This window comes from Neovison vison, chromosome 12, assembly GCF_020171115.1.
Source record: "Neovison vison isolate M4711 chromosome 12, ASM_NN_V1, whole genome shotgun sequence".
NCBI lineage: Eukaryota > Metazoa > Chordata > Mammalia > Carnivora > Mustelidae > Neogale > Neogale vison.
In genome coordinates, this window is record NC_058102.1 from 96,635,789 (window position 1) to 96,649,830 (window position 14,042).

Here is a 14,042-nt window from a genome sequence, read left to right on the forward strand (position 1 = left end):
CACTCACATCTCCTTGGAGATATTCAGCCATGTCACCATCTTCAAAGAGCTTTAGGACATCGCTGACCTTGTTGGTGGAGTCTGGGGTATGAAGAGGATGAGGGAAGAGCATTAGTCTGGTTTGGCTCTTCCTGCCCTCTGACGGAGTCCCACCCAGACATCCAGCAGGAAAAAAGATTCTAGTCAAATGAAGAAAGAAGAAATTCCAGGAAGAAACACAGAAATGCAGAGAGAAATATCGAAAGACTAACATTTCAAATGCTCCAGAGTGGTACTTCTGTTTACATCTCTTCTCTGAAACTTGGAGCAGGCATTTGAGATTCAGAGAAGGTGGGTGGAAAGCTGAGACCACAGACATCGCCCCATCTCCCTCTCCTCTGTTTCCCAGCCATATTCCCTGGCATTATGTCAGGAGCCAACCGGCTTAAGACCACTGGGGAAACTAGGGGAAGGGGGGATGAGGAGTAGGGATTGTCTGGGATAATTTTTCCCAAACTTCAGGACAGAGAGGAAGACTCACATTCCATGTACTTCTGCAGCTGGGCAAAATCATTGGGGCTGATTAGGCCCTTCTCCTTGGCCATTTTTCTTTTTTTCTTAAGGAAGACCAAAAAGGCAGCTTGATAGTACTTCTCGCGTCTGAACCTGCGCTTCCGAGTGTAGGTCTGGAGGGAGATGGGAAGAGTATGTGGCAGGAAGAGCCATCTGTCTGCCTGACTTTGCTTCTGTCTGCTCCATTAATTCTTCACTCCCACTATTATTTCTGTTCTTTCCTTGTCTCTAAGTCCCTCCCAAGTCACTTCCTTTCCCCTTGTACCTCTCCCCTATGTCTGTCTCTCCCTAACCGAGTCTGTCCTCTGTGTCTGTTTCTCTGACTCATCTCTGACTCTCTCCCCTCCATTTCTGGATCCTTCTCCATCTCTCTGATTTCTCCCCTAATCTGTCGTGATTCGTTTCTGACTCTCCCCATCCCCTTCTCTTCACCCTCCCCCCACCTGGTTTTACCAGTCTATATGTGTTTCTGTGGGTGTGTGTGTCCCTCCCCCGTTTCTACCTTTTCTCCTGCCACCCTCAGTCTCTGCGATCTCTCCCCTCTCAGATCCCGCAGTGCTGGTCCTTCGGCCCATCGGGTGGTTCTCACTGCTTCTGTGGCACGCCTCCCCGGCCACGATCCCATCTTGCTCCGCCTCCAGCCTCGGTCCCCAGCCCGGTTCAGCCACCCACTTCCCGAACCACCCACGCCTCTCAACGACCTCCAGCGCGCTTCTGACGCGCGACACAGAACCAGCTCTGGCCAGGTCCCTGGCCCCGGTCCCGCCTCGCCAGCGCCCTTCAGAGCTCCACTGGGGAAGGGCGGGGACCCAGACGCGCGGAGATTGGGAGGAGGTGGGGGAAGAAGGCTCTGAGCATCTGCCTCGCTTCCCACTAGTAGGAGGGTGAGCTGAGCGCGGGAATCTCAGACGCGGGGTTTTCCTTGCACCCTGCTAGTTAGCAGTGTTCAAGGAGTCCTAACTTGCAGCTAGGAGACCCAGGGAGCAAGGAGGAGCCATCACGTGGATCACGGTGCCCAATGGCCCTGGGGCCAAGTCTCAGAGGTCAACTCGACTGGAAGATTCAGTAACAGCAATAGCAGTAATATCTCACACTGCGTAGTACAGCAGTGTTTAGGAGTCCAGCAGAACTAGTTAGTCATATCTGGGTTCTGTTCTTAACTCTGATACCGCTGTGTGACTGGGACACATGACATCTGTAAAATGGGAAGAATGATTCCTATCTGCCACTGCTGTGAAGATTAAGGCAAATAACGTACAAAAAGTACCCAGTATGACACCTGCATACAGAAGGCCTACAAGAAATGGTACTTATTATTGTACTAACAATTACAATTAGATCTTATGAGATAAGAAATTCCTGGTAGAGCCCTTCTTCACGGGAAGAAACTGGAGTTTGAAGAGGTTGGGACTTCCCACGGCAGGTGATAAGTGGGAGTCAAAGCTCTACCCCAAGAACCATGTCATGGGGCCCCTGCCTGTCTCTGTCCTCCTCTTGTTCCACTCTCCCCTCCACACACTGCTTTCTGTTCTCACTGCCCTCCTTTCTGTTCCTCAAGCCAAGTTCTCCCCTGCTTAGGGCCATGAGACTTACTGTTCTCTCTGCCTAGAACACCCTTCCCCACTCTTGGCAGAGCTGCTTTCTTGCCTCAGCTGAAGTGTCAGCTCCTTCAAGAGACCTTCTTTGACTGTTCCCTCCCAAAGCACCCCCCCATCTTTTGCACAGCAGTCTCCTTTGTTTCCTTCATAGAACTTACCACGAGTGGAAATTACCTTGCTAATTTATTTGTTTCTTTGTTTACTGTTTGTCTTCTCCTACCAAAAGCTAAGTTCGATGAGGGCAGGAATTGTCAGTATTGTTCCCACTATATCCCCAATTCCTAAGCCTGTGCCCAACGTGGTATAGGTCCTCCATATTGTTTATACAAATCATTGTGCAAAGTTAGGGAGCCATTAAATATTAGTCAAATATGCTTAAATGGGATGCCAGAGTATCCATCCTGACAGGAAGAGGAAATAATTTGTAACACATATAGGAGGTGCTAAATAGATATTTGTTGAATGAATGAATTTTGCTTAAAAGCACTTATTGTGGCATTCCATCTGGGGCTTCTGCCTCTCTTTTGCCCATTTATTTAGGGTTTGTTGGGTAAGGCTCAAGGAGGCAGTTAGGGCCTACAAGAATTTCCTTTCTGATGGTGCAAGAATCTTCTTTGCAGCCTCTGCACTTGGGACATCTCTGCTGTCCACATCTATGTAGTATATCATTCCTCCTCTGCGGGCTCTCTGGGAACACTAAAAAGGGGATTCTAGGACACTGATATTCTGGAGAAAGGACTCCATCCATCTGGCTCTTTTCAATCACTATAATCCAACTTCTACTGCCAACAGATCTAATGAATGCATAATAGTCTTAGGGCTAATTGGGCCTCTGACTTAATTAGTCTCTCTGATCACCCCTGGGGATTCTTAGATGGCTCCAAGTTTCTAGGAAATGAAATCTGAGAGAGAAAGTGACAAGGAGAGAGCAAAAGAGGGACGATGAACAAGAGAGAAGACACATCTCTCTTTTCACATTGACCCCTCCTAGTTCCCCAGATCTTGCATGTAATTTATAGTAGAATTTAAGGGAATGGACTTTTGAACTAGACAGGCGTGGATTAGAATCCTGGCTCTTGGGTGAGTTATTTCATCTTCCTGAATCTGTTTCCTCATTGGTAAAATGTGTACCTGGAGAAATCAGTCACAGCATGGAGATTAGGTAAGATAATACATGCAATAAACTTAGCTATTGTAAGGCACAGAGGAAGCAGTTGTATGGCACAAAGAAAGAATTCAGTAAATGTTAGCTCTTACTTTTGTTGTTGTTGTTGTTGTTACACAAAGGTTGTACATGGAGAAACACATCTGGACATTAGGAAAAATGGTGCCAGGAAGTCAACAGTTCAAGGGGCTCTCAAGAGCAGGGAAGCCCAGTCATACCCTTTGCCCCATTGTGTCATCTTAGGCATAGACATGGAGTATTGAGATCCTGCACTCTGCCTTTGGGAGGTGAGGAGGTAGCTAGAAGCTAGACTGTCAAGGTCCAAGGACACCTCTGGGCTGGGACCTCAGACAAAGGGCTCCTGGTATCTTTTCAGTTGTCCTCCTGAGTTGTCTCACCAAAAGTTTTGCTGCCCGTGTTGCTGAAAGGCATATAAACTGTTAGGATCCTGGACCCTAACAAACCGTAACAAGTCCAATTTTGTCCTCCCTGCTCCATCCCAGCCCTGAGGCTATAACCTGGGCTAGTCCAGGCGAATGCCAGGGTTGGGCGGGTGAGGTCTGCTGCCCGCCTGCCAGCTATCTGTGACTCACCCTTCCTTTCCCTCCTCTGGCTTCCCTGCCCACCCCTACCAACCTGAGGTGAGAAAGTAAGAAGCTGACTTGGAGGCAGAGACTCCTGGAACATCCTCAGAGCTGGGAGGTACCAACTCTCACACTTTCCAGAGGAGGAAACTGAGGCCCAGACAGAGAGCCACAATCTCAGGATCATACCCAAATTCCAGACATCCTGTCCTTTGTCCATTCCATTAAATTGTAGCGCCTCTACTTTCTAGATCTTACTTTAAACAGTAAATACCAAAATTGCTCGTAACCAAGAGATAAATATGATTTCCAAGGCCAGTACCATTATTTAAAGTTTCCTTTTTCACTTCAATATCTGTCACTCCCATTCCAAATCATATAAATTCATCATTACTCAAGAATCAGCTATGCCCCCAGAACATTCAGGATGACCCAGCAAGAATCCCAAGAGGCAGGTCCAGGCCTGATTACCTGGACTTCTGAATCTCTTAACCACAACAGGGCCTGCATCCTCCTCCTCTTTCCCAGGACCGAGGGAGGGTCTATTCTTTCTTGCCCATCCCTATTACTTGTCAGTGGCCCTGGCAAGGGAATAATTAGCCTTGAAGTCTCAAAATTCATTAAGCCTCCACAAACACTGCAGATGGTAATGTTGCCTGATTAAGGGTATGTGTGTGTGTGTGAGAGAGAGAGAGAGAGAGAGAGAGAGTGTGTGTGTATGTAGTACAGGAGGAAGTTACGATGTTGGCATGGTTGGGGGATGTGGGCTCATAGTAATGAGGCTGAAGAGATGCCCAGTAGTAGTCACATTTCTTCCTCAGTAAAGCTCACTTCCCCCATTTAGAGGTGAAAAGTGGGATTCAGACCCAGGTAGTTTCAGAAACTTTCCGGTGACAGGTGTGGAAAGGGTAGGGGTGGGAAGTTGGGCACCAGGAGGCCAAAGAAGAACCCCTGTGCACCGCCCGCAGTGCTGTGTAGGTTCCAAAACGGACTTCGCTTGACTCGGGCCCCTAGGAGCCAAGCTTCACCATCCCTCCGAGTGACAGGGGGGATGGAGGGGAAGGTCTGGGGGAGACGCTGCCTACGGAGCTCTGGCCCAGCTCTCCAGCTGCCCTCCGCGTCCTGGCGCAAACCCTTCTAGCTACCGGCTCCAGCTGTGGGGCTTCCTCCTCGGCCCTGCAGCCCTACCCCAGCCCGGCGGCGGCCCCTCCCGCGGCCCCCGCCCCCTCCGGCTCCGGGGGGGTGGGGAGGGTGGGAGGCTCGGGGGGTCTCGCGGGGTCTCTACCTTGCCTGCGGAGGGCGCGCGGTGGGAGCTGAAGCGCCGGCGCGGGAGCTGGAGCCCGAGCGGGGTTGGAGGGGACCGACCAGGCAGGCGCGGCCGCCGCGAGGCCGCCCCGTTCCTGACGACACAGCTGCCCGCCCCCCGCCCCGGCCTGGCCGCCTGCGCCCAGTGTCCGCGCCCCCGACTACGGGAACTCCGGTCTGGAGAGGCCCCTGTTTCCAGTTCACCAAGCTTGAGCCGCCCCCTCACCCCCAGTATCTCCAGAGCTCTGGCCTGTGCCTCTTTCTCCACATCCTGCGCTTCTCATCTTCTTCCCGCCTCGGGACAGCTCGGTTTCTATCCATCTTCCAGTCTTTCTAATCAACCCATAGCCTCTCCCTTCATCCCAGCCCTGGAAGGTCATGATAGAAGGCAGGGCCGCTGATGGCACAGCTTGGCAGGGGCCCACCCAGGCAACGTCTGACCCTCTCCTAATTGCCGCCATCCAGGGATTTCCCTCCCCAACTCCTTTCCATCCACCACTGAAAGAATTCATACTCAGAAGATTCCACAGCAGCAAGCCCAGAGTCCCAGACACTGCATCGTGAGATACAAATGCCTCCCTCCTCCCATGGGCTCCGCAGTGTTTAACACTGTTTGAGGCCCACCTTTGCCTCTAGGTTTTTCACCCCTCTAAAACCCAAACACCAGAGGGCTCAGACTTGTTTTCCCCAATATAAGTATACCTCCTTCTCTCAAGACTCAGGGCCTTCCCTTAATTCTTGGGTTGTTCAGGTGCGAGGAGCACTCAGGTCGGTGTTCACTCTTTCTCCATGCTCTAACCCTCCCACTTTACCTGCTGACCTTGGCAGGTCTGTAAAAGGCCCCCGCCAGAAGTAGGGGTGAGAGAAGATCCTTTCAGCTCCTCCTGTCTGGAATCTGTTTTGAAGTTGTTAAGGCTCTTGGGGCAGCATGGATGATGGCAGGACTGACGGTGAGTACAACCGAGATACACAGAGGCCTAGGACTTACTGGTAGGAACTGGGGACCCAGGCATCCTCCTCCCTGGCCCCGCCCCAACCCAGGCTAACCCCCTCCTACCCGTCCTTGAACTAGGGCACAGTAACAGGGCTTGAGTTCCTGGAATCTTCCCTCTTACACCTGGTGATAAAAGAGAGGGGGAGGGGAGAGCTCTGACTGGAAGGGTGTATTGTGTGATGTGTGTATGTGTGTGTATACACACATATCCACACACATAATATAGACATCCTTTTGGTGGGGGTTGGAGAGAAGGCATGACTACATGAGGCCCTCTAGTGGCAATGAAGGGATCTAAGCAGTTCTTGAATGTTTCCATACAGGCTTGTTGGAAAAAAACCTCCATTTTTATCAGAAATGTAACTGCTGAGAAATAGGGCTTGGGAGTATTGTTGTACCTGAACTGGAGATCTGAAGGAGGCAGGGGTTGGAGAAGGTCTGTCTCTCTGCTCCTGTCTCCCAGTCTTAAAAAGACAAGGGCCATGCTATTCCCATGCTTTTTCTCCCCTTCTTTTTTTTTTTTTTAATTATTATTTTAAAGTAATCTCCACACCCAACATGGGGCTTGAACTCACAACATAGAGATCGAATCACATGCTCCACCCACTGAGCCTGTCCCCTACCTATATAACCTCTTTAGTCATAAGGAATCATAATCTCTTGAATGCCCATTATGCACTAGGTCCTGTGCTTAGTTCTGTAGACAGCCAAAGACATAGCACAACTTAAGGAATGCAGTAAAGAGTGGCTTGGGGTGTGTGTGTGTGTGTGTGTGTGTATGTGTATGTGTAAAGCCTCCCCACTCTAAGCTATCCTAAACATACAAAATATAAGAAAGAACAAGTCTCCTAGCACCTCTTGCAGTTTTCTGCCCCTGGACCTCTCATCTAGAATGATACTAAACCTTAAGGCACTCAGCTTTGCTTGCAAACGATGCTAGTGGTGATAACACATTACATATGACCTGTGTTTTTCACTCCATCCTTGGATATGTCTCTACTTGCACTTAAATTGCTCCTGTTAAGGTGGTTTCTTTTTTTTTTTTTTTTTTTTGAGACTTCAAAGTGGGGCCCGGGGTGATCGCTCTAAGGAATAGGATGAAATCTGTCATACCCAAAGCTTCTTTGTGTCTTCTTTAAGATCTGTGGTCCATCATACATCGTCAGTTATTGGTGAGGGTAGGAGGGGAAGAAAGGCCAAGAAACATCTAAGGAGGAGGCGTATAATGCCTACTGTTTCCAGGTGCTCATTTCTTTAATCAACCACATCACAAAAATCAGAAAGAAAGAAACCGCAATGAACAAAGGGAAAGGAAAAAACAACAGCCTTGTTCTCCCCAGCCTCTTCTTTCTCCTCTTCCTTCACAGGGTGTGTGTTTGTGTGGGGTAGGGGGGGCACATCCGGGGCCCAGGGCTGGGTCCCAGTCAGGTCTGCTGGGCAGACAATTGAGTTTCACTTCCTGTCCAACCCAGAACAGAGGCAAAATGTCTGGCGGCACAAGGGGAGGGAGGGTTAAGGTTGGTGGTGGACAAGGGCCACTTTAGGATTCACTCTTGCAGAAAGGTGCAACATATCCCTCTAAAGGTTTAAGCCCACGCTCTCACCTGTGATAATCATTAGTAACAAGGCTAAGGACAGGATGCTGACTCAGTGAGCCCGAAGGACATTGTTCAAATAGAGTAGGGGTTAAGAAAGGCAGTGTTAGAACACTTGCAATAAGTGTGTATGGAATGCAGATCAGTTTTAAAACGAGTCTTTTTGAGACCTTTTGAGTTGGGCCTCTGGTGGAAGTCAGAAGGTAAAGCATGGGATGGAAGACAAGCTGTGACCTGAGAAAACTTCAAAAGCTTCATGTCAAAGCTTTAGGAAGTTCCTGGTCAGTCATTACTCTCACCTTTTTATTTTTTAAGTGGGCACACAGCTAGTATTAGAGGTAGTCACTAATATTTGCCCCTCTCTACGGGTTCCAGCGGTAGAGTTGGACATTAACCTAAGCCAAAGTGGGAAATTTGGAGGAAGGTAAAACAATCAATAAGGGGAAAAAAAACACAAAAAACAAAAAACAACGTAGTTGGGAAAGCCAACACCTGAGGAGAGGAACCTGCAGCCGGCCACTCCCAGGCTGTAGGGTAAACTAGTTTAGCAGGATTTAGCCCTTAAGGAACGACAGTGGCTGAGAAGAGCGGGGGAGGGAAAACACTAGGATTCCTCTAAAGAATAGGGAGGCACGGGGCGGACCGTACTGCAAAGGGAGTGACCGTACAAGCCCCGACTATTGGCGAGTTGCCCGGCTTTGGATCCCCAGCGCCCGTGCTCGCTTCGGCAGCACATACACCAACATTGGATCCCGACCGCCCAGACCTGGACGAGGTTCATTAGAATATTAACTGGCTCCGCCCCGAAGCCTTCACTCTGCCCTCTGACCCCGGGGCCCTGCCTGAGGAGGTTCCCGGGGTCGAAGGCCAGAGCAAACTTGGTCCGTCCTCACTACGCCGCCCGAATCCTTGGGGCCGCCCCAGGGGCAGAGCCAGCCAGGGCTGCCCGCCCAACCCGGCCCACCGCCTCCTCGGTCGTGGAAATCGCCAGCAGCCCTGAGGCTTTGGGGACAGGTGACCGACCGGCAGCACACTCTGCCTTGCACGCCCCTCTCGCGGATCTCTGTCCCGAGGGTTGAGCTGGGTAGCCGAGGGCAATCGACACGCGATTTCGACCGCCCCACTTCCTAAGAGAGGGTCAGTTGGGGGTCTTCCATTCACCCCTGACAACATTGGTGCGCCCCAGTATGTTCCCAGAGTTTGCGCGCCCCATTCCCCAAGCCGCTCTGGGACCTCGGTGCAGGCTAAGGCTTGAATATTCTGAGTTTTCGGCCCCACTTTCCGGGTACAGGTGGGCCTTGCCCCCTTTTCCCTGGAAGGTCCTGGATGACGGAGAGGGCCGTGCCTCGGAACTTCTCTCGGCGCCCAGAGGACTGCTTTACACGGAGCAGGCACCCAATATTGGTATCCGTGGCAGTAACAGGCAGTAACAGAGCCTACGGCTTTTATTTATTGAAGTCTTTAGCTTCTTCTACCTTCTGCCTCTTCCACCTCCTTCCACGAAATGGTGTACTCTCCCTTTAAGACTAAAATGGTGGCTGGCTATGATCTGGACTCCACTTCCGGTGGGGAGGGGGGCGGGACCCCAGCCCGCTCACGCCGGAAGTGGTTTGCGTTTTCAAGATGGCGACTCCCTATGTAACTGACGAGACCGGCGGTGAGTGCGGGAGGCGCGGAGCCGCTTCTCCCCGGGCTCTCGGGGCAGGGGTTCGGACTTGGAAAGGGGTCTGTGCCCCGCCCATCCCGGGGCCCCTCCTTTTGCCCCGCCCTCCGGACCGCCTTCCCCATTCATTCTCTCCTATGGGGTATCACCTGCGCCCCCTTCTGGTCTCGTGTTTGGGGGTCTCTGCTTCCGGTCACCCAAACCCTGGGGTCCTTCAGTGGAAGTCCCTGCTCCAGAACCCTCACGGGCCCTTAGTTTTTCTCCAGTAGCTGGCGATCCCATATCTCTTGGTTTCTCCAGTCTTGGGAGCTCCTACACGCTCAGTTCCCTCCAATTCTAGCTTTTCCTCCTCTGTTCCCCTCCCCCATCTATCTGCTGTACCTGCCTCCTGCCCTACCCCAGCTTCGTTTTGATTCTCTTTCTCGAAGTTGTATCTGTTAAAGATCTCTTTATTGCTATATAATACTTTTAACATTCTCTTCCTTGTCTTCATTTTTGGGTCACTGAGGTTCAGAGGTGTGAAGGGAAGAAGAACCTAATATAACTTTCAGCTTGAGTTTTCTTCCTGATGGCATCACTCTTCTGTATTTTCTCTGGTGGTGATGGTGATAAAAGTTGAGGGATCTGAGGAGGAAGAAGGCAAACAGGAGGTGTCTAGTGTGGCCTCTCAAGCCCTCTGACAAATTCATAGAATCCATTGTTACTTCTGGTTAGAGAAGAATTTCTGGCCTGGCTGATTGAGGTGCTGAAGTGTCCATTGTGTATGGAGGTTTATGTGTTGAAAACTGAAATCAATGTTTTCATTCTGGTTTTGTCCCATCCTAATTTCCTCATCTTTAGAAAAATGTGCATAGGAATATCTACGTAGTGACGATCAAATAAGATGTGAAAGCAATTTATAAAATCTACAAGGCAAGGTGTTAACTGTTTTTTGTAGCCTTCACTTGTGTATGTGCATCTTCTGTAGAACTGACTCTGTGTATGCTGTGTTTTAAAATGTGCCCTTTATGCTTCTTGCTTTGCTACCTTGCATGTTCCTTACATCTCAGCCCACCTCTCCTATGGTATTTTAGGACAAGCCAGGTCTCTGCTGTTTCTCCCCAGCCTCACATTTCAAAGTGGTACACAGAACCTCTCTTCTCCAGTTCTCTACTCAGTGGGACCTTCATCTACTGGCTCCTTTTAATGTGTGCTTTGAAAATATATTACTCATTGTCCAGTACACTTTTCTTTATTTTTAACTATTTTCTTTTTAAGATTTTTTAAAAATTTATTTATTTGTCAGAGAGAGAGATAGAGAGAGAGCACAAGCAGGCAGAGTGGCAGGCAGAGGCAGAGAGAGAAGCAGGCTCTCCGCTCCCATGTGGGACTCCATCCTAGGACCCTGGGATCATGACCTGAGCCGAAGGCAGTGACTTAACCGACTGAGCCACCCAGACGTCCAACTATTTTCTTTTTAAACTGATTTCATGAAAAACCAGGTACCACGTTTCACCCTACCCTCCTACTAAGAGGTATCTTCTATTCTCTGTGGCTATGTAGAAGAAGGAATCACACTGCTTTTTTGCTTTCTCTTACTATTTCTAGATCATTTACCTACCATGGTCTCTCTAATCTTTATGGAAGGTATCGCCATGCAATTATAGCATTTTCTCTAAAACCTCAGGGCCATCATTTATTGCCCACAAGGGCCCAGGACTATTGCATCACACTTTTTCCTCCAGTGTTTCTTGCTCTTATTCTCAGTGTCTCCAGCATCTTTGGAATACTTTAATCTTATTATAGTTCCTCAGCACAAGATGGTTGACTGTCATTTGTATTTTTTTTTTTTTCCTTAAGTAGGCCTTGCTCAGTGTGAAGCTTAACTTGAAGCTTGGATTCACAATCCTGAGATCAAGACCTGAGCTGACATCAAGAGTCGGTCTCTTAACCAACTGAACCACCCAGGCACCCCTTCTTTGTATTTTTAAAGTAGCTGCACATCAGGGGCGACCGGCTGGCTCAGTCTGTTAGGGGTCCCACTCTTGGTTTCAGCTCAGGTGGTGGTCTCAGTGTCTGTGAGATCCAGCCTGGCATCAGGCTTTGGGCTCAGCACAGTCTGCTTGTTGCTCTCCTGCTGCTCCTCCCAGTGCTTGCTTGCTCTCTCTCTCTTAAATAAATGAATAAATTCTTAAAACAAAAAAGTAGCTGCACAGCAGAATCACTGTAATCGGGACCTCCTCTGTGACACTGCTTCCCCTTTAGGTGCTCTCCATCACTTACTTTAGCCTCCGTACCAGTTACTTTTTCACATCCTATTTCACATACCTGTTTCTGGTATCCAGAGAATCTGCTTTTTGCCCTTCTTCGGTTCTTGACCTTTCCCATTTCATTACATCTACCAGTACCTTCATGACTACCTTTGATGCTGCTCTGCTAGACCTTGGTGACTAGCCACTTTGATACTATCTTCATTGCTTTTCTTCATTTATTTTGATCTATACTTAGCAAGCACTTTTGTTATCTTGCATCATACCCATCACCTATTTTCTTGGCTTCTAATGTCTAGGCCATAGCACATGGCTAGAGAAAAAGCACAAAACTAGCACATTCAGTATAATAAAACTTAGCGTTAATTTCTGCCAAGATCCTGGCTTCTCTGCAGTTCTTTTTCCTTTGCTTACATTCTGTCATGGCTTTTTTCCCCAACCATGGCTTCACTGCCCCCCCCCCCCCACTTTCTGTTTCATTGAAAAGTCAAGGCCTATCATTTCTTTCCTGTTCATAGCCTGATTTCTTGAGTAACAGGTCTCCACATACTGTTTTCATTTCCTTACTGCTTATTTGTCCCTTAATTCTTTAGTTTTGTTTCTAGTGCCACCCTCTTTTCCTGGTTGCCTATTCTCTTTTCTAATTGATGGGCGAATAACTTTCATTCTTAAATACACTGTCATACCTTAAAGTCAGTCTGCCCAAAATCATTGTATTTTTTTCCTTCCTTATTTCTGTTAATGACACTTAGCCAAACCAAGATCAGCTTTTTGCACCATCACCCTTTTTAATTTAATTTAATTATTTTTTAAAGATTTTATTTACTTATTTGACAGACAGAGATCACAAGTAGGCAGAGAGGCAGGCAGAGAAAGAGAGGGGGAAGCAGGCTCTCCACTGAGCAGAGAGCCCGACGCGGGGCTCAATCCCAGGACCCTGAGATCATGACCTGAGCCGAAGGCAAAGGCTTAAACCACTGAGCCACCCAGGTGCCCTGACCCTTTTTAATTTTAAATAGACTTTACTTTATAGAACAGTATAGAAAACTTGGGAAGATGGTACAATTCCCATATATGTTACACTCAGTTTCTCCTATTACTAACATCTAGCGGTGCGAACTGATACTGATACTTTTTTTTTTAAAGATTTTATTTATTTGTCAGAGAAAGGAAGAGAGCACAAGCAGAGGGAGCGCCAGGCAGAGAGAGAAGCAGGCTCCCTGCTGAGCAAGGAGCCTGATGGATTCTATCCCAGAACCCTAGGGTTATGACCTGAGCCAAAGACAGCTGCTTAACCAACTGAGCTACCCAGGTGCCCCTGATCCATTATTATTAATTATAGTCTGTACATTATTCAGAGTTCCTTAGTTTTCACCTAACTTTCTTTTCTGTTCCAGGTTCCCATCCCAGATACCACATGGCTTTTAGTTTTCACGTCTCCTTAAGCTCCTTTTGGCTGTGAACAGTTTCTCAGACTTTTCCTTGTTTTTGATGACCTTGATAGTTTTGAGGAATACTAGTCAAGTATTTTATAGGATGCCTCTCCTTTGGAATTTGTCAGATGTTTTTCTCATGATTAGACTGGGGTTATATGTTTTTGGTGTACAACCTCAGAGGAAAAGTGACATTTTCATCATATCAGGGGTACCTATCATAACGATTTTTTTTTTTTTAAGATTTTACTTATTTATTTGACAGACAGAGATTACAAGTAGACAGAGAGGCAGACAGAGAGAGGAAGGGAAGCAGGCTCCCCGCTGAGCAGAGAGCCAGACGTGGGGCTCAATCCTAGGACCCTGGGATCATGACTCGAGCTGAAGGCAGAGGCTTTAACCCACTGAGCCACCCAGGCGCCCCATAACGATTTTTTGACTGTTGATACTGACCATGATCACTTGGCTGAAGTAGTGTTTGTAAGGTTTCTCCACAGTAAAGTTACCCTTATTTCCCTTACCTTTTTCATACTGCACTTGAGATAGAAGTCTCTATTCATGGCCCATAAAGAGGGAAGTTACACTTCCTTCCTTAAGGATGGAGTATTTATACATATTATTTGGAATTTTTCTGCAGATTTATCTCTTCTCCATTTATTTATTCAATCATTTATTTATAGCAATATGGACTTTGGGTTATAATCCACTATTTATTTTATTGCTCAAATGTTCCAGCTTTGGACATTGGAAAATTTTAGTTGGCCCTATGTCCCTTTGACATACCCCCAACAGTGTAGGTTTTTGTTTTTGTTTTTTTAGCTCTTCCTTACTTTCTGGTGCTAGAAGATGCTCCAGGCTCGTCTTTTTATTTCCTATCCCAGTCCTAGAATCAGCCTTTCTCCAA

At 48.2% G+C, this 14,042-nt stretch overlaps 2 protein-coding genes across 6 annotated transcripts in view; one reads left to right on the forward strand and one right to left on the reverse strand.

Moving 5' to 3' along the window:
• The window catches only part of DGKA (diacylglycerol kinase alpha), a 22,060-nt gene extending 15,863 nt beyond the window's left edge, over positions 1-6,197 (reverse strand). Inside the window, exons 1-3 of one of the 4 annotated variants that reach the window (XM_044228934.1) lie at positions 6,025-6,197; positions 521-665; positions 8-81 (exon numbers count right to left, since the gene is read on the reverse strand). In XM_044228934.1, coding sequence (XP_044084869.1) covers positions 8-81; positions 521-584 — 138 coding nt within the window. In that variant the 5' untranslated portion in view covers positions 585-665; positions 6,025-6,197. Of the gene's footprint in view, positions 1-7; positions 82-520; positions 666-1,054; positions 1,301-5,184; positions 5,267-6,016 lie in introns of those variants that run through there. The other 3 variants (XM_044228936.1, XM_044228938.1, XM_044228933.1) reach the window with 3 other exon arrangements.
• Positions 6,097-14,042, forward strand: part of PYM1 (PYM homolog 1, exon junction complex associated factor) — a 23,568-nt gene continuing 15,622 nt past the window's right edge. Inside the window, exon 1 of one of the 2 annotated variants that reach the window (XM_044228940.1) lies at positions 6,097-6,154. In XM_044228940.1, the coding sequence (XP_044084875.1) occupies positions 6,133-6,154 (22 nt within the window). In that variant the 5' untranslated portion in view covers positions 6,097-6,132. Of the gene's footprint in view, positions 6,155-9,364; positions 9,451-14,042 lie in introns of those variants that run through there. The other variant, XM_044228939.1, reaches the window with a different exon arrangement.